This window comes from Mustela putorius, unplaced genomic scaffold (genome assembly GCF_011764305.1).
Source record: "Mustela putorius furo isolate JIRA1106 unplaced genomic scaffold, ASM1176430v1.1 tig00537227_pilon_pilon_pilon, whole genome shotgun sequence".
In the NCBI taxonomy this organism is placed as follows: domain Eukaryota; kingdom Metazoa; phylum Chordata; class Mammalia; order Carnivora; family Mustelidae; genus Mustela; species Mustela putorius.
This window is the reverse complement of record NW_025422368.1, coordinates 27,161,919-27,188,537: the sequence shown is the minus strand read 5'-3', so window position 1 is coordinate 27,188,537 and position 26,619 is coordinate 27,161,919. Positions and strand designations below refer to the sequence as shown.

At 37.1% G+C, this 26,619-nt stretch overlaps 1 protein-coding gene across 4 annotated transcripts in view; it reads left to right on the top strand.

Annotated features, from left to right (window-relative positions):
• DENND5B (DENN domain containing 5B) overlaps positions 1 to 26,619 on the top strand; it is a 200,935-nt gene that overhangs the window by 107,313 nt on the left and 67,003 nt on the right. For all 4 annotated transcript variants that reach the window (XM_045072862.1, XM_045072863.1, XM_004755712.3 and 1 more), the window contains 3 exons: positions 17,172 to 17,359; positions 23,410 to 23,946; positions 26,289 to 26,520. In XM_045072862.1, the coding sequence (XP_044928797.1) occupies positions 17,172 to 17,359; positions 23,410 to 23,946; positions 26,289 to 26,520 (957 nt within the window). The remainder of the gene's footprint in view (positions 1 to 17,171; positions 17,360 to 23,409; positions 23,947 to 26,288; positions 26,521 to 26,619) is intronic.

The following is a 26,619-nucleotide window of genomic DNA, read 5'->3' as shown; positions in this document are numbered from 1 at the left end:
CATGTTACTATAAGAAAGTATCTAGTGGAAAAAAAGACAGTCTCTCCAACAAATGGTGTTGGGAGATTAGTGCTTGGTTTTCTATTCTGTTCCATTGATCTGTTTGTCTTTTTTTCTGCCAGCACCACGCTGTCTTGATGACTATAGCTTTGTAATACAGCTTAAAATCTGGAATCATGATGCCTCCAGTTTTGTTTTTCTGAACTGCTTTGGCTATTTGTAGTCTTTTGTGGCTCCATGAAAGTTGTAGGATTGTTCATTCTATCTCTCTGAAAAAATGCTAGTGGTGTTTTGATAGGGATTGCATTAAATATGTAGTTTGAGGTAAAGCCTATTGTAATTTTTACCCAAACTTAAACTTTAATGCTTTCAACCTTTAAACTCTTATGTTCTTTCAATCTAATTGTAGCCCGCATTATGACTTCACTAAAGGGTCTGGGTACCACAGTACATGAGGCTCCTTTATAAAGGATTTCAGAAACTTCTCTTTTCTCACTGACCATTTTCTCCACTCTTGTGCGTTAGGTTTTGGGTTTCCACAAGGGGGTGAGCCAAGAGAACTTGGCCCTTTTGTCAATCTTTAGATTTTTTTTTAAAGATCTGTTTATTTATTTTAGTGATAGTGAGCACTTGTGTGCAAGTGGGGAGGGGCAGAGGAAGAGAGAGAGAACAGCTACAAGCAGACTCCCTGGCTGAGCACGGAGCCCCACAGGCCTTAATCCCAGGACGCCTGAGATCATGACCCTAGCCACAGCCAAGAGTCGGACTCTGAACTGACTGAGCCACCCAGGTGCCCCTGTCGATCTTTGTCTTGATTACTCTGCCTGACTGTTGCCCTAGATGATTGCAGGTCTGGTTTCTCATTATGATCTTTGCCTTTCCCAAATTTGGGGAAATTTCTCCAAACAGGAGTAAATAGACCCAACTTGTTTGGCATCTTTTAATGTAAGGGTACCAACAAGGGGTTCCTTTGGTCTATCTAGCCTTAGAGAGTATTATTATTACAACTTTGTTTCAGCCCCATCAATGTTTGTATTACTCATCCCATTTTTCAATAACCATCTAAAGATTTACACCCTGCTAGAATGAGTCACTTGACACTCATTTTCCTTTTCCTCTTTGTTTCACTCCTATCAATATTTGCTTTATTCACCCTATTTCTTAATAACTTACAAGATTTCCACCCTGCTGGGAAAAGTACCTTGACTCCCCCCGCCACTCCATGTATTCTTGTTAATTTAATACTTTTATTGGCACCTTTAAGATTCATGAGGAGCAAATTCATTCAGGATTGCAAATTTGAGAAGGCTTCTCTGACTGATTTTGTGGCAGTAAGGTTACATGAGGTATTTATGCAGAAGGGGCCCCTAGAATTTACCATGACCTGGGTAATGGGTATATTCAGTGGGTGAGGATCCCAGTTACTGTAAAGCCAATCCTACAGAGCTTGCATATGAAGCCTATTAACTGCTTTATCTAGGATGTTCCACTTGGTATTTAAGAGGGAGTCAGGCAGTCCCCTTTCCTCAGGATAAACAGACTTTACAAAAACTTTTATCTAGTCCACCAGATTATCTGTTCCTTCAGGAGTAACCTGCTATGTGTGTGGATCATGGATAGCTACCTGTGATCCTCTCATAGTTAGCTGTGGGTCTTAAATCAACCCAAACATGCTCTTCCACCCTGCAGCGTTTCAAAACAAAGATACCATTCCTGAATTACTCTCTCAATCCATTTTAAAAAGGGTTCTTTAAGAAGTTGATACTGATCTATAAAATGAGATAGCACCTTCACATTATACCCCCTGGTTGCAGTAGCTTCTTGGTTTTGCCCCACTCTGCAGTATAAACTTGAGTGACCAAAAGTCTCTTAGAAATGCTATTTGTTGGCCTCACATAATTTTTCCCTTTTGGGACAGCCTTAAGGATACTTAGCTGAAGTTCAGCTTGGTATAATGTCAAGTGTGACCCAGCACTCTCTTAATTTTATTTTTGTTATAGATAACAGTAATGAAGGGATTGTATATTGCATTTTTTTTCTTACTGGTTTGCATTTCCTCAGGCATCTCATGAACCAGTTTCCCAGGAGTCGGATTCATCTATAAATTCCATTGGTAACTCTTGACTTCCATAACTTACCTCTCAGCTGCTGTTCCATTACTTTGGTGACCATCAGGCCACCTAGGAATCAAAGTTTTCTAATCCCCCACACTTCCATCATTTTTCTTCCCAAATCACATATTTCTGTGAATCTGGGCCTTTCTAGTGAATCCTACATTTTCTGAAACTGAATGATAGGTGTTTCCTGACACTAAACAAGAGCTGCTTTCTTTTCTACCACCAGTCAGTTTGACAGCAACTGAGTACACAACAATTCAGTTCAATTGTGATACTGATTACCTGGAGTTAACACCAGACTCCACAGGTTTAGGGGTTTGGTCTTCACTTCAGGCACTAGCTACAAATGGGGTGTCCAGGCAACCCTCATTGCTGCCTAGAAAACTCCACATTCAGAAGTTTACACAACCCACCACTCAGACTCAGTAACTTGCTTAGAAGAACTCACAGAACTCTGGAAAGCATTTTCTTTACTATCACTGGTTTATTATAAAAACCTAAAACTCAGGAACAGGCAAATGGAAGAGATTTGTAGGAAATGCCCTGGGGGTGGGGGAGGGTGCTACAGAGTTTTCATGCTGCTCTTGGGACACAACACCTCAGTGTATCTCTCCAACCTAGAAGAAGCTCCTCTGTCTCTTCTTGGATCAAATTATTTAATTTTTTTTCTTGAATCAATTTTTGTTCATTTATATTTTCTCTAGGAACAAGTTTCTAAAACTTTCGGCCTATTTGCCTTAAACTCTAAACTTATTGCCTAAGGTCTTAATATTTCCTTTTCTTCATAGTCTCTGCTTTATCTGTAGTTTTGTCTCCCTTTTTATTCTGAATGCTGTTTATTTGTGCCCTTTCTCCTTGCTTATTTTTACCTGAAGTGTGTTGATTATGTTACTCTTTTTAAAGAACTTTTACCCTTGTTAATATTCATGAAGAATATTTAGATAAAGATTTAATAAATACATCATTTTTTGTTTAGTTTCTAGTTCCATTATTGTTCTTCTCTTTCTACTGTTTCCTTTGGACTTAAATTTTTTTTTTTTTAAGATTTTTTTTTTTTTTTTTTTTTTTTTAATCTGACAGTGATCACAAGTAGGCAGAGACAGGCAGGGGGGTGGAAACAGGCTCCTTGGTGTGCAGAGAGCTTGATGTGGGGCTCTATCCTGGGACCTCAAGATCATGACCTGGGTCAAAGGCAGAGGCTTAACCCACTGAGCTACCCAGGCACCCCCTGGACTTAATTATTTTAAATCTTCCTTTTACCCCTCTCCCTAGATATTAACATTTGAGTCTTTGAGCATTTGGATCTTGTGTTGGCTACATCCCACAAGTCTTAGTCTTAGTGTTTTGATTATTTAATTCTAAGAATTTTAAAATTTTTTTATTTTGACCATTTGTCTGGCCTTTCTTCCTTTTTTGCCTTTTTTTTGAAATAACTGAAATGGCTTTTTTTCTCATTGCAGTTTTTTTTCAGTGTTATCAGCTCTGTTTTCCTTTCTTAATGGTAAATTTTGGGATTTTAACATAAAGAGTCTTATGTCAGTGAGAATCTTTAAAATATTAATACTGTGGGGCGCATGGGTGGCTCAGTCATTAGGCATTGCCCTTTAGCTCAGGTCATGATCCCAGGGCCCTGGGATTGATCCCTGCATCGGGTTCCCTGCTCAGTGGGAAGCCTACTTTTCCCTCTCCCACTTCCCCTGCTTATATTCCCTCTCTTGCTGTGTCTCTCTGTCAAATAAATAAAATCTTTAAAAATACATATTAATATCGTAAAATGCTTTAATAGCAGTCACCCCCCATCACAGCTTATTTGATAGTTATTCGGAATTTTGTTAATCCTTGATATAGGACATTTTTTACTTTATACACCTGATTTTGTTTAACTTTACAACTATTGATAACAAATTCAACCAAGTAAATTATAAAGATGTAATTGTCTATATTAATTCATGTATTGGGCAGTATCCCATCTAGCAAATACAGGAGTGCTCCAAAGGTCTATAGGAAGGGAAAGTCTTTTCTTTTGTTTTGTTTTTTGAAGATTTTATTTATTTATTTGAGAGAGAGAGTGACAGTAGTGAGAGAGAGCACAACTGGGGAGGAGAGGGAGAAGCAGTCTTCCTCTGAGAAGGGAACCCGACTTGGGGCTTGATCCCAGAACTCCGGAATCATGATCTGAGCTAAAGTCAAACCCCTAATTCAGTAAGCCACCCAGGTGCCCCTAGAAAGGGAAAGGTTTTTAAATGCAGGACAAGGAAGTTATAAACTGAAGAAAGGATTATTTTGGGTGAGGTCACCTTCCTGTGGGGACAAAGGGTCTTACTAGGAGGATTACCTCAGCAGTGCTGACCAGGAAATTCCAGACTGACCAGTTAAGACTGCTTTTCTGGGGGAGGTTGAAACTGTAATTAGAGTAGGTACTAAGTCCTGGGGTTGGTAACATAGCCTACTATAAGTAACTCCATTTTAGATCTGTGGTTTTTTTCTTTTCTTTTTAAAATTTTTTTTATTTTTTTAAAGGTTGTATTTATTTATTTTTCCTAGAGAGCGCAAGAGAGCACAAGTGGGGTAGGGGTTGGGAGGTAGGGAAGGGACAGAGGGAGCGAGAGAAGCAAACTCCCCACTGAGCAGAGAGCCCAATGCAGGACTCGATCCTAGGACTTTGGGCAGATGCTTAAGCAACTGAGCCACCAGGTTCCCGTGTGGTTTTCTTTTTAATACCACAATTGCCGTTTCTTGAAAATTCACATTCTATTTTGTATCTTAAATAGTTCTTGGTTCAGTCTTCTTCCTAAAGTATGTCCTTAGACATTCCACAAATGAGGTGATATTTTCAATGAAATTTTGTTCATCTGAAACTGTTTTCCCTTTGCCTGTGTTTTTCAATGATTTTATTAAATATTAAATACTAGGTTAAAACTGGCTTTTTATTTTCCTTCTCTTAGCACTTTGAGAGTAAGATGCTACCATCTTCTGGTTTCCAGTGTAGCTGTTGAGAGGTGATTTATTACAGTCACCCTAATTGTCATTCCATGGCCAGAAATCTGTCTTTTCACTCTGGCTGTATATAAGATTTTCTTTTTGCCTTTGATGACCTGTATTTTGACTGTAATTTATCTAGATGAGTATTTTTTTATTTGTTGTTCTTATGATTCATTGTGAAATCTAAGGTTAATATATTTCAGTAGTTTTTGGAAAAATTTCAACCATCTTTCTAAATATTGCTTCCATCTACCTTTTTTCTATTTTTCCTCCTGATACTTTAATTAAACCTGTTAATCTGTTTCACTCAATTTTCCATATCTCTCAACCTCTCTTTTTGTCTTTTTGATGCATTCTGGGTGATTTCTCCATATCTGTTTCCCAGCTTACTAATTCTCTTTTTACCTGTGTTTAGTCTGCAGTTAATCCTTCCTTTGACATTTTACTTTCAGTGGCCCTAAAACAGTTTTACTCCTTAATTCTTTCTTTAATTTCCATAAACATATTAAATATATGTATTTCATATTATTTATCAGATAAATTCAGTATCTGATGGGTTAAAGATTGAGGGTTTCTTCCTCTAGGAATAATTTACATTTTCTTTCACCAAGCATCTGAGTTCACTGGCAACACAGGTCTACTTTATTAGTATTTTTTTAAGTAGGCTTCACACCCAGCATAGAGCCTAACTTCATTTTTAAAAAATATAAATTTAATTAATTAACATGTAGTGTATTGTCAATTTCAGAGGTAGAATTCAGTGACTCATCAGTCTTATATAATACCCAGTGCTCATTACATCACCCAGTTACCCCATCCCCCGACCCCCGACCCTCACCTTTGTGTTTCTTTGGGCCATACAGATAGCATGAGTTTGGGCCCTAGACTTACCCAAAACCTGGATAGTAGATAGGAATTCTCAAGAGGCTTTCCCCCGACCCCTTCCAGAGTTAGGTAGGGGCAGGCCAGACAACTTTCCTGGCAGTGCCTTGTTTCTTTTATTATTCCTGTTTTGTTTTTCTTTTCTTGATCCCTTCTCCTTGAGGTTTCTCCCATGTAGGTCCTAGCTTTATGCAAGAGGATCTACTGTCTGAATCCCAGTTCTTCTTGGACTTTATTCTTTAACATGCATAGAAATAAAACAGAAGGTGTAGGCGTACCTTGGATCAACACATGCCTCAAAGACCCCTAAATACTTCAGCTTTACCATACTGGACTCTTGTTCCCATTTTTTTTTCCTGGCCTCTAATGACTTCCTCCCTTACTTTTTGCAAATCCACTCATTCATGAGTTTGATGTTTTGAAATTATTTTATTTAGCATTTTTTAGTTTAGACTAGGCTCTAGTTTTTAGTTCTATTCCATCATACTGCCATTAATACTGCATAATAGAAATACTGTCACTGAACTAAATACTAAATACTATCACTGAACTAAAATTAAAATGAACAGATTGTTTGTGTCAACTATTACAGAATGTAACAACTGCTAGGCATAATTTAACTATTAATAATATAAAATGGGAAAATAATCCATGTCTGTTTTCTCTTTTGCCAAGTTACCCATTATATTTAATCTACTTTAAACAATTTAAGTACATAGTTATATACATAGATACTTTGTTTTTTCTCTTAACTTCTGTTGAAATATTAAGAGATATCACTTTAGTAATGGATGTTAGAAAATTATATTCTTATGAATGAATAGAGAGGCATATTTTAGTGTTAAGTAATTTGCTTTAAAAATGCCTGATGTCAGTCCATTCCCAATGATTTTTGGAGGTTCTACAGAGTGTGATGGCTAACTTGTGATTAATGTACTTTTTGCTCTTAAAATTGTGAATTAAATAAGAATTTTTAGGGGCACCTGAGTGGATCAATCTGCCTTCAGGGTCATGATCTCAGGGTCCTGGGATCAAGCCCCACTTCGGGCTCTCCACTCAGTGGGGAGTTTGCTTGAGATTTTTTCCTTCTCCCTCTGCCCCTCCCCTACCATCCTCCCTCCCTCCCTCTCTCTCCCAAGTAAATAAATAAATAAAATCTTTTTTAAAAAAGAATTTTAATAAAAAGCAATTCTCAATGAATACTTCGATCATTACCTATTTTTGAGAATCCTATTTGAATTTGAAACACATGTATATTTTTTTAAAGTCATCTAACATCAAATAAAACATCCTTTTTAAGTTAAATTCAAATTATTTATTCTCATAAATTATCCATTTTTGTGGATTCTTTTGCCCACAAATTATTTTCATACAGCTTAGGGTTTAACAAGTTGTTAAAGATTTATGTATTTATTTGAGAGAGAAAGGGAAAGTGGAGTGGGAGGGAGGGGCAGAGTTAGAGAGAGACTCTCAAGCCACCTCCGCACTGAGCATGGAGCCCCACATGGGACTTAATCACAGGATCATGACCTAAGCCAAAATCAAGAGTCAGGATGCTTACCTGACTGAATCACTGAGGGGCTGACCCCTAGTTAAGAAAGTTTTTAAAAAATTATGTTTAAAGAAGTGCATACTGGGGTACCTGGGTGGCTTAGTTGGTTGAGCATCTGACTTTTAATTTCAGCTCATGTTGTGATCTCAAGTAATGACATAGAGCCCCAAGTTGGACTCTGTGCCCAGCGGGGAGTCTGTTTGAGATTTTCTCTCTCCCTTTCCCTCTGCCCAACCCCCAATGCACGCTCACTGGCTCTCTCTAAAATAAATAAGTAAATCTTTTAAAAAAGAAATACATACCATTCACCATCTTAATTACTCCTTAGTGAACAGTTCAGTAGGATTAAGTATATTCACATTGTTATGCAGTCAGTCTCTAGAATTTTTCATCTTGTAACACTGGAAGTCTGTACCTGTTGGACACTACCCCAGATCCCCCTCTTTCTAGGCCCTAGCAACTACCATTCTACTCTATTTCTATGATTGACTGCTTTAGATACCTCATATAAGTAGATCACACAGATTTGTCTTTTTGTGACTGGCTTATCATTTCATACAACATAGGTGAACCCACATTGTTCATCCATGTTGTACCATGTGTCAGAATTTACTTCCTTTTTAGGGTTAATATTCCAGTGTGTGTATACCGCATTATGTTTATCCATTCACCCATTGATGGACACTTGAGTTGCTTTAACCTCTTAGCTACTGTGAGTAATGCTACTAAAAATGTGGATATGCAAATATTTTTTCAAATCTCTTCTTTCAGTTCTTTTGGGCATATACCCAGAAATGGAATTTTAGCAAATTCTTAATACCTAATTGCTGCCAAAGACAGTTGGTTTTCTCTGTTAATAATATAGATGTGCTTTTAATCACTCCAGTATATCCCATTATATAACTAGCCATAACTGTAGTAATCAGATTCCTCTTATTAGGTGTTTGGGATATTACAAACAGTTTACTGTTATAAATGACACTTTGTACGTAACATATCATGTACTTATGTTTTTGTATACTTAGATGATGAATTCCTAAAATTGTAATTGCTGGGTCAAAAATTCTGTATATTTTTAAGCTTTTGATAGATACTGCCAAATAGAAACATCTAGCAACTTATGAAAATACTTTTTCTCCACACCTTTGCTGTGATTTTCTTTTTAAATCTTTGTGAACCTGATAAGCAAAATGTGGCTCATTATGCTTGGGATTTTTGAGGTTGAATTTTTTTTATGTTGATTTGGATTTGTATTCTGTCTTTTGTGATGTCTTTGTGAGCTTTATGTAATTTTTGTTGCTGTTACAATAGTTTATTAAGAAAACAGGTCAGTGTGGGGACGAGAGGACAAACAAGTACATTTAAGTTGGCTCAAGTGAAGTGTACTACAGCTTCTTCACATCATTGCCATACTTGCTGAGATCAGAGGTCAAGTTCTCTGCCATTAGAAAACTGGTTAAAAAAGAAAGAAAGAAAACTAGTAATCCTAGCTCTTGCTTTGGGAGCTTCCAAAGGCTGTGCCCCATTTTGAAATGCTATAGGACGTTGTTGGCAATATCTGAGATGAATTTCCGGAGCCAGAGAGATGAACTGAATAATGCATGCACTGAAGGATTCAAAGCCAGCATCAGGGGGTGACCGGTCACAGTACCCAGGATTGTAGGTGTGTAATCTAGCCATATCATGATGTTCATCAGAGGTATGCTGGCCACCACCAGCTTCACACCTCCATCTGCAGCACCTTGCAGTATGCAAATCCCACTCGACTTGGCCTCCTCCTCCTTGGAAACTAAGCTGCTGGCCAGCACTGGAGCTGCCTTATGCCACTGCTGGTCCTGTGCCCCTTACCTCAGGTGTAGCTGCGGGGCCATCAGCTGTCCTGATGGGGCTGACCTTGTTCTCCACAATGATGCTGGTGAGACAAGACCTGAGATGGTGGAGTCAGGGCCCTCCCAGGGTCTGCATACAAGCCATTGCTAGGCAAATTTTTGACAGCATGTTCTATATAATGTGGTAAAGCATAATTTTTTTTAATGTCTAAATAGTTTTATTTTAATGCCTTAGATATTAACATAGTAATTTCTTTTTTTTTTAAGATTTTGTTTATTTCTTTGAGAGACAGAGATTACATGTAGGCAGAGAGGCAGGCAGAGAGAGAGGAGGAAGCAGGCTCCCTACTGAGCAGAGAGCCTGATGCAGGGCTCAATCCCAGGACCCTGAGATCATGACCTGAGCCGAAGGCAGAGGCTTAACCCACTGAGCCACCCAGGCGCCCCTTAACATAGTAATTTCTTAACACACACTTAGTGACCACTTACTATGTATAAGCTGATATTTAAAATACTTAAAAATAGTTATTATATTTATTAATAATAATAGTATTGTGATATTATAATATTAATAATATAGTAATGTTGATATTATTATTATTGAAAATATATTAAGATATAAAATATTTAAAATATTAAGTATTTTAAATATATTATATATTATATAGATCTATTTGTATATATTAGATGTTAAATATTTATATTAAATAAAATATTAACTATTTAAAATTTTTAAGATATAAAAATATAAAATATTAATATTATTTTTTAATATTAATATTATTAATATTAAAAATACAGTCATTGCTCTCTGGCAGATGATGGTACAGTAAGGAAAAAGTGGAACTCAGCCAAGCCCTGAAAGGGAAAGTATGTCTTTGTATATACTAGACAGAGAAAAAGTATATACAAAGGCATAGAAACCTGTGAAAACATGTTAGGTTCAGTGAATTAATTACAGGCAAATGATTTGACTGTGTATAGGGTGGTGATAAGAAATGAGGCAGGAAAGGACCAAGTCAGGAAGAGCCTCATATGCCATGCTGAGGCATGTCTTAAATATGAAAATAATGTCTTTCACACATTCTTCACTTTGCATATAAAACAAAAATAATTTTCCTTAAATTTTTCAAAACATACTTAAAGAAGAAAGCTCTTTTATTTCTTGATTCAGTTAAAAAGAATTATCTTGTTTCTGCTAAAAAATTGCATTATAAAAAAGGATGTGGCATTTCAACGAGTCTTGAAGAGAACACAGAACTGGCAAGAGTAGACGTAGAATACCCAAGCAAATGCCTGGTCCAGAGCTGATCCTTAGTCGCTGGGCAAGGGGAAACAAACCTTTGAGGTACAACTGAGCTGTGGCTGGTTAGTGGGCACACAGGATCTGTCAGAACACCACTGTCAGTGTGAGATCTGAGTTTACAATATTCATGTTAGGGGGGCCATGAGACGGTGACCACTGGCCCAGTCACTGAGGCTGCTCCCACTGGGCATATGGCTGAGGAAGTGTACCTACCAGATGTCTTCATACAACCACACCACTGATCAACCATGCAACAGGAGTATGAACAAACAAAACACTGCCGTTGTGCACTGGAACTGAGAAGATAAACTCCTTCTTCCCCAAATTTCTCTGCATTGCCTTCTCCTGGCAGAGCTTAGCATTGTGCTCACTGTAAAAAGAAAATGCTTAGTTTAGTCCATTATCATAGACCAGTGCTGAGTGAATTTGGAGCTGAGGGGTGATAAATATGTAATTGGTACAGGACCAGACTGCTTATAGTCTTGAGCCTTTTACCTCTGTCTGACTTAAAATTGAGAAAGAAATATTAAAGTAGACCCTGATAGCCAGGAACTGATCTCGTTCTCAAGCTAGGGCTCACTGTTACTGCATACTGATCTGATGCTCACAACTGAGCCATGTTGTTCTATAGAATTTAAATAGTCCAACAGGAATATCCAGTTCAAGCAACATCACTGTGGAATACCAGACATCTTCTTTCACTGAATACAAACTGCTGCTTCACTTCCTTACCAAATACAGTTCTAAACCCATATTAATCTGCCTTCCTTGTAGATCAGATTTATTGAGATACCCTGTCATAGAATTGCCTTGATTTGTGACAGTATATAATGCAAAGCAAGTCTCTACTTCCTTATACCCTCCCTAAAATTACCCAAACCCAGCCCAGATGCTGTAATAGGTTATCTCTAAACCCTCTAATGAAGACACTCCACAGATCCCCAAGGTGTGTGTGCTCCCTGTCCATAAGGAGTAGTAAACCCACCTTGTTCAAACACAGGTGTGTTTCTGGGGCTTTTGACTGAAGAGCATTGTTAGAATAAATGATTACTATTTCTTAACCAGATGGATCTTCTCATTCCTCCTTTTCCTTAAAAACATTATTTTTTTTTAAATGTGTTTATTTTTAGGGAGAGAGAGTATGTGTGCTTGTACATACAAGTGTGAGCAGGGAAAGGGTTTGGGACTGGTGGGCAAAGGGAGAAAATCTTTCAAGTGGACTCCCTGTGGAGCGATGAGTCCATGACCCATGAGATCACCAAGAATCGAACCTTAACCAATGGAGCCACCCAGGCACCCGTTAAAAACATTATTCTTGGGGCACCTGAGTGGCTTGCAGTCAGTTAAACATCTGCCTTCAGCTCAGGTCATGATCTCAATGTCCTGGGATTAAATCCCACATGAGTCTTCCTACTCTGCTAAGCGAGGAGTCAAGCTTCTCTGCCCCTGATCCATTCTCTCTCACTCAAATAAATAAATATATATTTTTAAAAATTATTCCAGGGGCATCTCCATGGCTCAGTGGATTAAAGCCTCTGCTTTCAGCTTACGTCATGATCTCAGGGTCCTGGTATGGAGCCCCGCATCAGGCTCTCTGCTCCGTGGGGAGCCTGCTTCCCTCTCTGCCTACTTGTGATCTCTGTCTGTCAAATAAATGAATAAAATCTTTTTAAAAAAAATTATTCCGTTGGTTAAGCTGCTGCCATTGGCTCAGGTCATGATCTCAGCCCCCCTCAGGCTCCCTGCTCAGTGGGGAGCCTGCTTCTCCCTCTCACCACTCCACCATCCCCTTGTGTGTTCGAGGTGCACTCTCTCTCAAATAAATAGGTAAAAATCTTCAAACAAAGAAACAAACATTATTCTTAAGTAAGTTATTCATAAGCTAGAAATGTGTAAGGGATTGGAGGAAGAATATCCTTCAACATTAAATTACTTAAAAGACATTTAAGCAGTTTTTTCTCCCATTTAATGTTATGTAAAAACTGTAGTTCTTTTTTAAAACTTTGATTTTAGTGTTACACTTTTTTTTCCCCTAAAGAAACTAGTTAAATTAGAAACATTGACTTTTTTAAGGAAGTGATTGTCTTAGAAAACTGATCTTTAACAATACCAAAAAAAACCCTGATAATAGTTTATTTTTATAACCTTTTACAACAGTAAAACTCTGTAGAACCCACAATGAAACTAAAGCAACTTTTTTTTTTAATTACATAATCTCTATACCCAATATGAGTCTCAAACTCACCATCCCAAGATGAAGATTTGTTATACCCTTCTGACTAAGCCAGACAAGCACCCTAATAACAGTTTTTAAAAGTTAGCAAATAAATACCGGAACAATCAAGTTATTTTTCTATTAGCCCATCTACATAGTACATACTGTACATTTTGAATATAGTCAAATTGTAAAATATGTAAATGAGGTGACGGAAGTTAATTTTTTCTTACCCTTAATTTTTCTTTTCCTTCTTCCTTTTTTCCCCCCTTTCTCTTAATTTTTCAATGAGCTCTGGTTTCCTCAGACTTCAAGAGTGACATTGGGAATACATCTTCTGGTAGAGCAACAATGTGCTTTTTTTTTTTTTTTTTTTTCCCAGATTTTATTTATTTATTTGACAGAGATTACAAGTAGGCAGAGAGGCAGGCAGAGAGAGAAGAGGAAGCAGGCTCCCCACCGAGCAGAGAGCCCAACGTGGAGTTCGATCCCAGCACACTGGGATCATGACCTGAGCTAAAGACAGAGGCGTCAACCCACTGAGCCACTCAGGTGCCCCAACAATGTGCTTTAATTCTCTGGCCACTTCCAAAAGGCTGTGGAGGTTTCGTGAGAGTCCTTTTTTCTACTCTGAACAGCCTTGGGAAACCCACATTATGTTTCACTATTAAAATCTTCACATTTTTAATATAAAGGAGAAAAAAATGTTTAAATCTGATAATTTTTTCTAGGGATCAGTAGTTCTGATCCCTACATGGTCTACTTAAACATAGTTAGAATGAGTCACTTGGTAAAAATTCTCTGTGTAATGAACAGTATCCATGGCTTAGTAAATGGATATTTGAATTTTTTTTTTTTTAGATTTTATTTATTTATTTGACAGACAGAAATCACAAATAGGCAGAGAGGCAGGCAGAGAGAGAGGGGAGGAAGCAGGCTCCCTGCTGAGCATAGAGCCTGATGTGGGGCTCGATCCCAGGACCCTGAGATCATGACCTGAGCCGACAACAGAGGATTTAACCCACTGAGCCACCCAGATAGATGCCCCTTGAATTTTCTTTATAAGTGGGCATGCAGATAATTAACTGAATTATATGAACATCCAAGAAATACCATTTTTGAGTACACAGTTTCTTGTCTGAGTAATTACCATTTTCTCCTACTGAAAAACTAGTTCTTTAGTTTCTTGTGGGTAACATCTAATCTGTTGTCTATTTGAGTTATGGCTATCCAGCAAAATTATGTAGTCTGATCCCACTAATTCATTTATTTGTTTAAAAAGTATTTTTACAGGGTCGCCTAAGTGGCTCGTTTGGTTAAATGTCTACCTTCAGCTCAGGTCATGATCTCAGGGTCATGGGATCCAGCCCCATGTCAGGCTCCAGCTCTGCACTCAGCAAGGAGCCTGCTTCCCCTCTCCCTTTGACCCTCCCCCATGTAGGCCCCCCAAATAAGTAAGATCTTTAAAAAATAGATTTTTTGAACATATGTTATATGTCAGATACTGGGATAAGGTGCCAAAGTTACAAAAATAAAAAAAACTCCAATCCTTGGTTGAAATGGGTGACCAACAAAAGAGAATCTTAAAGACGGTTCTGTGAATTTGGCCTTTTCATAGTTTATTTGCATGCCTTCTTACCCCTTATTTTTTTGTGTTTTGTTAGGACTTTTACAAGAAGAGGAGAAAATTATAACATTTGATAGCACATTAAATTTGGGCAGTAGGTGCTCTTGGCTGGCTCATCCAATTCTTGATTTCAGCTTAGGTCATGATCTCAGGGTTCTGAGATCGAGCCCCCACCCCCACGTCAGGCTGCATGGTCAGTGTGGAGTCTACTTGAGATTCTCTGTCTCCCTCTGCCCCTTCCTCTGTGCATGTGCTTGCGCACTCACACTTGCTCTAAAAAAAAGAAATTTGGGGTCAGGGGATGGTCAGTAAGTTTTGATCAGCTGATCAGCACTGCAATAAACTGGGCCCTGTGCTTTATGGGCAGAACAGGATAAAATGGGTACCATTCTGTCCTTACTTAGCCCACAGTGGAGAAAAAAGCCCACAGGGCAAGTGCCATTATAGAGTCCTGTCCTAGTTCAGAGCTACAGTTAGTAGGGACATTCAACAGATTCAGGGGTTTCAGGTCAGCTGTGCACCCATAACCCATGTGATGAAGACCCCCATCTCCTATGGCTCAGACATCTGCCTGTTGACTAGCAAAGTGTTAGGTAGCTGATTATCTGATCTTCTTTGACTACCCCCATCTCCACTGAGTACTAGCAGTCTCAGCCCAGCTTCTCTGGACCTCAACTGGGGTGGGTGGTTGGGTGGGTGGGTGTGGGTGTGTTCATAGGAGTCCTTTGGTGTGTGTGTGTGTGTGTGTGTGTGTGTGCGTGCATGTGCACTCGCGTGTGAATCCATGTCCCCTCCCCACATGAGGTAATTTGGTCAGCTCTTCATGTTCCTATGTCAGGTCACCTGGTATTTGTGTTTTGAAAGTATTCCTATAAACAGGTTTCACTTATAAGAATTTTTTAAGTAATCTCTACACCCAACATGGGACTCAAATCTAGAACTCCAGGATCAAGAGTCACATGCTCTACCCGCTGAGCCAGCCAGGTACCCCATAAAATTTAAGTCTTAATAGTGAATCACATAAAGAGACTTCTAAAGTTGGTATGGATAGCTGATGATTCATTACCAAAATCCTACTTTAGACTACTAAAGGTAGTTGTCTACAAAGTTTTTTAAGCAGAAAACATCCTGTTTATGTTTGGTCAGGTGTTCTTTGGGTTGATACGAACCAAATAGCATCTGATCATTTTTTTTAAACCTTTTTTAAAAGACTTCCCCAAAATCTTACTGCCCCATATTTTACTGTTTTTGTGCATAGTGAATTCTGTGAGAGCAAAATTACAAGTCCATAATATCCTTTCTCTTCAATTTTTAAATCCAAAAAATTGCAGAAAACCAAAGATTCTTTTCGTAACTCATTTATTGAAAAAGCAGACCTGAACCAGAGTGACCCTATTTAAATTTTTTATCTGTCCTATTGGGACACTCAAAGTTTGCTGCAGAAATATTAATGTGTTTTATTACAGCGTGCTAACCTAGATATTTCATGTATATGGTATATGCACAGTATTACCTTTTTTTTTTTTAAGATCTTATTTATTTGTTTATTTATTTGAGGGAGAGAGTGAGAAAGAGAGCACGAGTGGGGGAAGAAGCAGGAGAGAGAGAAGCAGACTGTCTGTGAGGAGGGAGCCCTACTCAGGCTCAGGGCTTGATCCTGTAACTTGAGGATCGTGACCTGAGTTGAAGCAGATGCATGCTTAACTGAGAGAGTCACCAGGCACCCCACAATACTACCTTTATAAAAAATAATAATAATAATAAATTCTAAACACATCTGTCTTTAAAGGCTTAAATAAGGATTATAGTCAATGGACGTGTAAAGCACCCCCATGGCAGAGTAGTTTAAGAGGGTCACCTCTTGTTTGTAACTGTGTGAGGTAATGGATGTTAACCAAACTTACTGTGGTAATCATTTCACAGTTTATACATATATCATTGTGTCATACACCTAAAACTAATACAGTGTTATATGTCAATTATATCTCAATAAAATCGGGAGGGCACTTTAATATTATAAGCAGTTTGTAGTTTTGATTGATTCATGTGAAGAAAACACAAGCAAAAATCAACCTCTAATTTTCAGGTGACTTTCACTTTGTTTCTAGATTTTATAGTTATGTAGTTGGGGTTAAATATAGGTAGGATGATTATGAATGTATGTATCTTTGATTTCTTATACCTACAAAATGAAGGCTAAGATAAATACAATCAGGATAACCACAGGCCATAACCTTGATCATATATACAAGAAAAAAAGAGCCTCTGAATTGGGGATTATATTGATATGCATGTATACAAAAAGTGATCAATAGCAGTATCCTGGTACATCTTCAGTGGGAGACATACCAAAAGCAATTTTATTAGTTCTTCTTTTCCTCCACATTTTAAGGGAATATAAACTTACATACCGGTGATTTCAGAAGCAAGAATAAGATAATGTTTCCCACCTACTCAAACCCCCTTAGTACCATTCAAGTGAAACCATTGAACTCTTTAATTGTGCTGGGAAAGAATTGACCTATTTTCTGCATGATCACAAAGAAATATTTTATTTATTATAATAAGATTTTTTTTCTGAAAATTAGTATTTTCAAGCTTAATGCTGTGATTATGTTTTTATTTGCAATCTTCCCCTCCTTTTTTCCTTGTTCTGTACAGATTATCAACGCTTGATGACTGTGGCGGAAGGCATCACCACACTTTTGTTCCCATTTCAGTGGCAGCATGTTTATGTGCCCATCCTCCCTGCTTCTCTGCTACATTTTCTTGATGCTCCTGTCCCTTATCTGATGGGCCTTCAGTCAAAAGAAGGAACTGACCGTTCTAAACTAGAACTTCCTCAAGAGGTAAAACTTACAATGAGTGATAAAGCATTTGCTATTTGTTGATTCAGGTCAAGGCCACTTTATTGTTAGTCAGCATTGTCTTTGTCAAAACTGTGTCTCTGACCATCCTGAATCTTGGAAGTAGAGCCTGAGCCATAGAGCACAAATCCTGACTTCTGAGGGTTACCATGACTAGTTATTAATTCAGCATGGTTCAAATAGGATAGTAGCAAATGTTCATAGCTATAAATTTGTGAAGATAGAACAAAAGTAGCATGATCTAGTTGCTTCATTATTCTAATAACATTTAATTTCTTTTCCCCATTCATGTTATAAATTCTTCTTTTAAACAATATAGCCCAGGTTTTCACATGATTAAAATCTTTAAAGTCATTATAATAATTGAGATGAATTTGATTCTTGACTTCCATCAAAGGAAAGTAACATCTCTCAGCAAGCTGTGGATAATGAAGATATCAAATACTTCTGCATTCTTTGCTTTCAGAGCTAAAGCTAGTTACCAACTTTTTCTAAATGTCAGTTTGACTAGGTGATTGAGATAAAAATTTTAACCTCTAGCTTTAAGACCTCCTTAAGGTTACCATGCTTTCTGTGGGTTGTATTTTCAGATGTTGTTTAAGAAGAATATAGGAATTCTTGGAAGCATTTTGAATCTTGTTTTTGGCTGTCCTTAAGGTACTCAGAATTGGAATGTAAAACCTTTGAAATGAAGTATTGGGGCGCCTAGGTGGCTTAGTCAGTTAAGCATCTGCCTTCCACTCAGGTCATAATCCCAGGTTCTGGGATCAAGCCACGTATCAGTCTCCTTGCTCAGCAGGGCGCCTGCTTCTCTCTCTCCCTCTGCCTGCTACTCTCCCTGTTTGTGCTCTCTGTCAAATAAATAAATAAAATTTTTTAAAAAATAATAAATACTGATGAGAGTGGCATGGCCTATTACAAAACATTAAGTAGTTAACTACTTTATATTATTAGCTCTTTAATTAGCACCTTTCTTAATAAAATCTTTCATGCTGTGCTTTGCTTTTATTTGTTCTTATTTCCCATAGAGGTTTTCATTTTAATAAGTGAATTTAAAATAACACTAAGCCACAGCCATTATACCCAACAATGATTCCTGTAATCATTCATTGCTTATTTTATTCCAGTGAATGTTTCCCTCCCAAAATTAACATTTTTGTTCAGGGGAAAATAGCTTGATTCAGATAATATAAAATACATATGTAGTCTGTCTTGTTCTTTTTGAGCTTATGCATGTTCTCTGCTTTTGCCTCCCCATTATATCTCTTTTCTCTATTACCTGAACTCTCTTGCTTTCTCTTTAATCTAAGTATCTTGTTGGTTCAAAGAAGTAATCCTTTAAATTTTCAAGGAAAAAGAAATAAAATAGCTATATCTATCTTTTATTTATTATTTTTTTTTAGCTGTATATATTTTAAATGCAATTTAAGTTTAAGGACTTAAATAGTGAGGTGTTTTAGATTCCTGTTGAGTATCTGGTCTATTTATGTATCAACCAAATGATATTTTTATAAGATAATATGTTTAGGTGTACAAATATTCTTTCCATTTTTATATGAGTTTGTTGAGAGTTGAGAGTTCTTAAATGCCCGCTTGATATTTTTGTAATTGGGAAATCTTTTTCTCTCCATATCTGCATGTATTCTCTGACTCTAAAGATAAACTTAAAAATTCTGAATGCTCTTATAGCAATGTCTGATTTTCTAATTTTTTACTCATTAAATCACACTCTTTAATAAATGTACATGCTCATCTATTTGGAGAGTAGAATAACAGGAAATAACCTGGGTCAGCTGTGAAAAAGCATTGCTTCTGTATGTATGTTAGTACATCATTATTTTAGAAGGAAATGCTAACAGTTGACTCTGAATAGATGAGCATGTACATTTATTGAAGTGTTGGTTTAATGAGTAAAAAATTAGAAAATCACAGACATTGCTGCAAGAGCATTCAGAATTTTTAAGTTTATCTTTAGAATGCACACATACCACTTTGTGCTTGTAACATTTTACAATGAGATGAAGTAATCTACTTCACGTAATTTTGGAGAAGAAGTAAGTATAAAAATAGCCATTTTAAAAAGTGATTTAATTATACTCACTCATAATATTCACCTCCTCTCTCCTTTCCCTGAAAACTGTAAAATAAAATAATAAGTAAAAATAGTGACAGGGTTTCTTAGAATAGTTATGAAAATGATAAGTTTACAAAATGATTATTTTAAGAAGGCATGATTTTAGTTGCTAGATAACTAAGTACATAGACTTATAATTAACCACCCACTTACTTTCCCCATAGTTCTAAAATGATAGGCACAGGTAGCCATTTTTTTATATTGTTTTTTGGGGGGCTGGGGTGGGGAAAGTGATGGTAAAAGATATAGTACTGTGGATGAATTGAGAAGAACTGTACCTCACTTTCTCCCATTCTTATCTTTATAGTATATCATGGGCAAAAAATAAAAAACTAGGGGCGCCTGAGTGGCTCAGTGGGTTAAAGCCTCTGCCATCAGCTCAGGTCATGATCCCAGGGTCCTGGGGTCAAGCCCTGCATCAGGTTGTCCGCTTAGCAGGGAGTCTGCTTCCTCCTTTCTCTCTCTCTCTCTCTCTCTCTGCCTGCCTCTCTGCTTACTTGTGATCTGTGTCTGTCAAATAAATAAATAAAACCTTTTAAAAAAATCAAAAAACTAAATTAGAATGCTTTTACACTTTTCTTTTTGTTGTATCTTACCCTGAGATTCTAGAGGACTATTTTATTTTATTTTTTTTATTTTATTTTATTGGAGAAGCATTCTTTCTTTATTTTTTAAATTATTTTTTATTAACATATAATGTATTAGTTGCCCCAGGGGTACAGGTCTGTGAATCATCAGGTTTACATATTTAACATCATTCACTCTATCACATACCCTCCCCAATGTCCATAACCCAACCACCCTGACCCTACCATCCCAACCCCCCAACAACCCTCAGTTGGTTTTGTGAGAATAAGAGTATTTTATGTCTGTGGGAATATTTTACATATTCTCTTCCGCCTTACCCTTTGCCAGTTTAACTTCAGCCTTTGAAAAACTATATCCCTTACTAAGCATGGAAAGAGCTGCCCTGGCCTCACATGCCTGGATACCTCCTCCTCCTGTGTACATTTTTGGGGTACCACAAAATGACCATCTCCTTGAGCCTTACTTACTCATTCACCATACAGTTGTCTCATATACTACCAGTGTAGGAGACATTAAATAAGATAAAATTTCTGCTTTCCAAAAAAGAGAAAATAAGAGGAATGAGTGAACTAAATATATATGCAGAGGAAATCAGAATGCCTTTAGGGTAGGGACATAGGAAAGCTTCATGGCAGAAGAAATGATTGAACTTCAAGTCTTTGTTGCCTTTCCATTAAGGGAATGTTTTTCTTTTCTTTTTTTCTTTTCTTTTTTTTTTTAAGATTTTTTTTTTTTAATTTATTTGACAGAGGGAGAGCACAAATGGGGGGAACAGAGGCAGAGGGAGAAGCAGGCTTCCTCACTGAGCAAGAAGCCTGATGTGGTGTTCGATCTTAGGACCCTGAGCCAAAGGCAGCCACTTAACCATCTGAGCCACCCATGCGCCCATGTTTTCCATTTTTAACTAGAAGTGATAACTTACCATGAATGTGTGAGCAGCATTGATCAGTTAAGATACAGAAATAGTCCTAAAACAATGTAAAACTGAGAGTCAAGGTTTTTTTTATTGTGTATATAAAATTTCTTGAGCTCTTCTGATTATTTTTTAGTTTAATGGTATTAAAATTTAAAAAGTGACGTATCCAAATGCCCGATTGTATGGACTTCTTTGTTTTAGGAAAAAAGGCTTTTTGGGTTTTCTTCATTAAGTCTTCATAACACAAGTTAACCCTGTTTTCATTTTGTGATAATAAAGGCCCCAATGGGCCCATCTACGCAGTCACGGGGAGGTATCAGAGACTCATGGGAACATTGAAGCCAGGTCAGTAGTGTGGTGCTGGAACATCCACCTTGCTCTACCCTTTCAGCTCAGCAGTAATTGTATGAGCATAACACGCTTTAAAATTTCCCAGATGTAGTGTTTTTTCATAGAAGAAGGATAGAAAAGGATAGCAGGAAGGCATTAATGAAGGAGACACAGTACAAAATGTAAGTGGTGGGAGTTTGGTTGGCTAACATTTAGATTAGCAAGTTGGTTAATTTTTTTCTTCCATTTTTAAAGATACTGAATCATCCATTTGAATTGTAGTGACCTACTTTCTCCTCTAAGCCTTTCAACACATCCTGCTTTCTAGAGACTAGAGATACATATATAAAGATACGTAAAAGAAGGCTGTAGGCAGCAGTACTGTCTTCAGAAAGATTTGACTTCATCTCTTATTTTATTTAGAGGAAACTGCTGATCTTAGAGATGAAGAAAATAGAAAAAAATCTTTTAAGCCACCAGGCTGTTTGAGGGTGCTTACCTGGAACAGGTGTTAGGAAATCACCTAACTTCTTGGGCCTCAGTTTCTGCATCTGCAGAATTAAAGAGTTGGATTCAGAAATCACTTCAGGCTTGAGAAGAAGCATTGTTGATTCTCTGTTTTTAGATGGGGGGGAAATACGGAGTTTTGATTAAGCTAAATACAGAAATTTGTACTTTCTGTGCATTAGCATCTGACATAAAAAGGAAGGATCAAAAGAGAAAAATAAAAACCCAACAGTTTGCTCTCCTCTTTTCACCTTATGTTGCCACACAGGATCAAAGGGCAGTGTGAATTGTCTCCTGGCTGACCTGGGTGGCAGGGTTGTGGGAGAGAAGGGGAAACTCGAAGTGAAACTTCCTATTCTATTGGTTAACTTTTACCCTTTGCCCTGTGTCCAGCCACTAATGTAGTCAGGATCAACTTTATGTGATGGGCTATACCTTTGGCTTCCCATCCTCCCACAGTCCATGAGCACAGTCTTCCTTTACACTGACAGCCTTTTTCTGGTTAAGAGAGTATGAACAGAAAAAGTACAGTGTTATTTTGGAGTCTACTATAATCACACACCTGAGGGATAATGAGAATTTCATACATGTACTTGGCTCCTTGAATTGTCCATTAACTACTTAGAAAATATTTAAAAGTCCTTTTATTCTATATAAATTCACAATCTATAGTGTAAGCAAGCTCAAAAAAATTTTCCTCTGATTTCTATTTTGTCTTTTTTTCAACTCAAAAATATCTCCAGAATCAACTCTTAATTATTCAAGGAGTAATCATTTGTAATTGTCTAAGCACTTATCTCTATCATTCTCTGCCTCCTGCTGTTTGTCTAATAACTTCTGAAATGGTTTTGCTAAGAGGTTGAAGCTAATTTTGGATAGGGTGGAAATTTGTGGATATTCTGTGAATTGGATTGTTCTTTGCCAGTTTCATCCCATTTGAGGGGACTACAACTGCTAAAATTTAGCAATTATTGTTAATTCTAAATTACAGATGTTGTCAGAGCAGTGGAATGGCATAGAAAGTTCTGACTGGATTCAGCCAGTGCTCATTTTACCTAGTGCCTTCTATTTCTAAGTTATTACAACTCTGTGCGCCTTTACTCATTTAGGAATGCCAGAGAGATGTCATATATTACAGAATCATGTCCAGATGATAACACATTGCTAAGACCCAGAGAAAATTACCCATTTTTATTAATTATGGTATGGAATAATTACTCACATAGGGAAAAAATGGTGGAAAAAGAAATTTATTTTTAAAGAATAAAAATTCTTAGCCTTCAGAAAGCTAACATAAAAGGCATTGTAAGGTCTTAAAAGTTTTTGTCATAAAAAAATAATTGTAATTATGTGTGGTGGTGGATGTTAACTAGACTTACTGTGGTGATCATTTCATAATATATATTGAATCACATACCTGAAGCAAAATGTTATATATCAGTTATATCTCCATTTAAAAAAAGGTAACATGTAATCTATGATTTTGTTTCTAATAGCAAGAATATTTTAGGATATAAAAATGTAATTTTAAAACCTTTGTATTACTTTTTCTTTCAGGCTAATTTGTGTTTTGTGGATATTGACAACCATTTTATTGAACTGCCTGAAGAATTTCCACAGTTCCCCAATAAGATGGATTTTATCCAGGAACTCTCTGAAGTGCTTCTTCAATTTGGGATCCCTCCTGAGGGTAACCTCCATTGCAGTGAGAGTGCCACAAAACTGAAGAATCTGGTTCTGAAGGACTTGGTTAATGACAAGAAGAATGGTAATGTCTCCACTAACAACATCAGCATGTATGAGTTACTGAAAGGCAATGAAACCATAGCCCGCCTCCAAGCTCTGGCCAAGCGGACCGGTGTGACTGTGGAAAAAATGGACCTCTCTGCCACACTGAGTGAAAAAGAAAAGGATTTAAAACTGCAGTGTGAAGAGGCAGAACTAAGGGACTACCAGCTCAACGTGCAGCTCCGTGAGGTCTTTGCTAACCGCTTTACACAGATGTTTGCAGATTATGAAGCGTTTGTGATTCAGACTGCCCAGGACATGGAATCCTGGCTGACCAACCGAGAACAAATGCAGAACTTTGACAAAGTAAAAAAAAAACCCACTTCCTTTCCCTTTTTATGGCTCTTAGTGGGCTGTCTTACTGGTTTTGTTAAATTTTTTAACCACATATTTTTTCCTCTCTCCCTTCCCATTAAAAACTTATTCTTATATTTTGTCTTCATCCTATGATGACATCTCAACTTGTCCATGTAAAGATAACAGTTTAGTTTCAGAAGACAGTTTTACCTCATCTTAGGATCAAAAGAGAGAAAAAGTGAATGAATTAGGTTTTATGACTTTAAGATTCTGTTCCAAAGTTTGTGGGAAAGGGAGACAGAAAATGACACTGGCTTCCCATTGTCCTGCTGAAGTTGAAGCTTCTTTCTAAGGTTTACTATAGAGTCTTCTGGCAGATTCTCTGATCATATCCACCAGTTTTTTGGCTTGTTTTTGTTTTTGTTTTCCAGACAAAAGACTTAGAGGAGTGCATTAACTCTTCAGGTCAGGGTGTATTGCAGTCCTTTCCTGTGAGTGACAGGGCATCATCATACTGCTATTAAAATGCCTTATGGGTTTTTGCTGGATGGTAGCTTTGTGTCATGAAAGACCTCAGAGGGGCTAATGTATTCTAAGAGGCTGATCTACAATTATGGAGTCTCTGACAAGTAAATATTCATAAACTTTTTTGTAAAGGTGGGTAGTATCAAAGATTATTTTCTGATTGCATCAGACATTTTTTGAGTTGAAGTTTCTATATTCAGAGGAAGTTCTGATGCATTTTATATTTGAGAAAACTTCTTTAATTAAGAAGCCTTCACTTCTCCAAATGTATTCCTGCTTCTAGGTTTTCCTTTCTTATTAAGCTTAACCATTTTTTCCCACCTTACTCAAAACTAATCTGTGTATACTCATGATTTATCCTTGGGGCAATTCAAATTCTTATCTAAATTGAGCGCTGGTACTCTCTTCCTTCTTAATCTTTATGTAGCTTCAGACTATAAATGGAATTCTTTTTATATAACCACTAGAGAAATGAAAATTTCATGTGGATTCCAGAAGGCTTGTAATCATTTCATTTTTCACTAGGAAAATCTACAGGACTATCACATACTAGTCCTCCAAGTCTTTGCTGACTGAAGTGTTGTAGTCCATGAGGGTCTGAATATCAAAAGTCAGATATTTGGCCCATTTAAGGGGAGGGTGGGAGGTGTTTGCTCTAGAAAAAGTAAAATTGATATTTATCTATAAAATAAAATACCTTTTGAAGAGGCGAATTGATTTTTAGAGACTACTGTGAACCTTTAGCTGGCTATTTGGATTTATGTAAATACATCTGAATTGTGGAGACACTTAGATTAAATAAGTGGGTTTCTATAAGGAACTTTTTTAAAGGCTTCCTATGTTTTAGAATGAAAAATACATATGCTAGCCCAATGAGTATTAAGGAGACTAATCTTGTGTCAGAACTTACCCTTATGTCTTTCGCCTTCTAGTTTCTGCCACACTGCACCTACTCAAAAGAGTGAAGAGCAGAATCAACCCACCAGCTAAAATAGTAATTTACTTCCAAATTTCAGCTAATATCAGACTGTGACTAGAATTCCTATAACATGTGGACCTGAAGAACCACAGAAAAACAAACACTTTGAATTAGGAACTGATCACTATTTACTGAACCATTCCATGCACCTGACAGCTGGTAACAGGAAAATGCAGCTGGTTGTACATGTTTTCCAAAGGCTCAGCTTGCTTTGGTTGGTTTTTCAGGCAACCTTTTTTTTAGTTGTTAAGGCCAAGACTCTAATCACCACAGGTCTGGCAGGAGTTTGATCTTGAATTAGCACTTATCCATCAGTCTCAAACTGTGTTGGGGACCTAGAAAAACATCTAATTGACAAAGATTTCACTCATAAGCATAAATTCCATGATTTTTGTAAGGTTATTGCTTATTTAGCTCAGTTGTATCCATTGATCACATCAGTGCCTTATGACTCAAAGGTATATTGCATAGGCTAGGAATAGTGAGCAGAAAAAAAATCACAGCTCACTGGGAAAGGGGTCAAAAATTCCTGGTAAGTGAAGAGGATGATTGACGATATTGCAGTAACTGATCCACCATCTTTCATTAGTGATACCCTCTTTTCTACCTAATGATCACGAGTACCAGAATGTAAATCAATTTTGAAAGGATCAAGCTAAAGGCCTAAGCAACCTAAATTCCATGAATTTAGAAGAAGGGATTTTTTTTGAGATTTTTAAATATCTAGCATCAGTTTTGCATGTTACATAATTTTTTTTAAAAAGACATCACCAGCAAATTTTCAGATTTATCACAAAGTACTAAGATAGTCACTTTGCACTAATAATTTCTAATTATCTCATTACAGGCTTCCTTTCTCTCTGACCAGCCTGAGCCTTACCTGCCATTTCTTTCACGCTTCATTGAAACACAGATGTTTGCCACCTTTATTGATAATAAAATTATGTCTCAGTGGGAAGAGAAGGATTCTTTGCTTCGGGTCTTTGACTCTCGGATTGAGAAGATGAGACTGTATAATGTAAGGGCGCCCACCTTGAGGACATCTATTTATCAGAAATGCAGCACTTTAAAAGAAGCAGGTACATTTGTCATGCCTTTTAAAATTAAAATCCATGATTGTTTCTTTTTACACATTATTAGCCTTATAAACCAAAAGTTAGTTTTCAGTTTTAGACTTC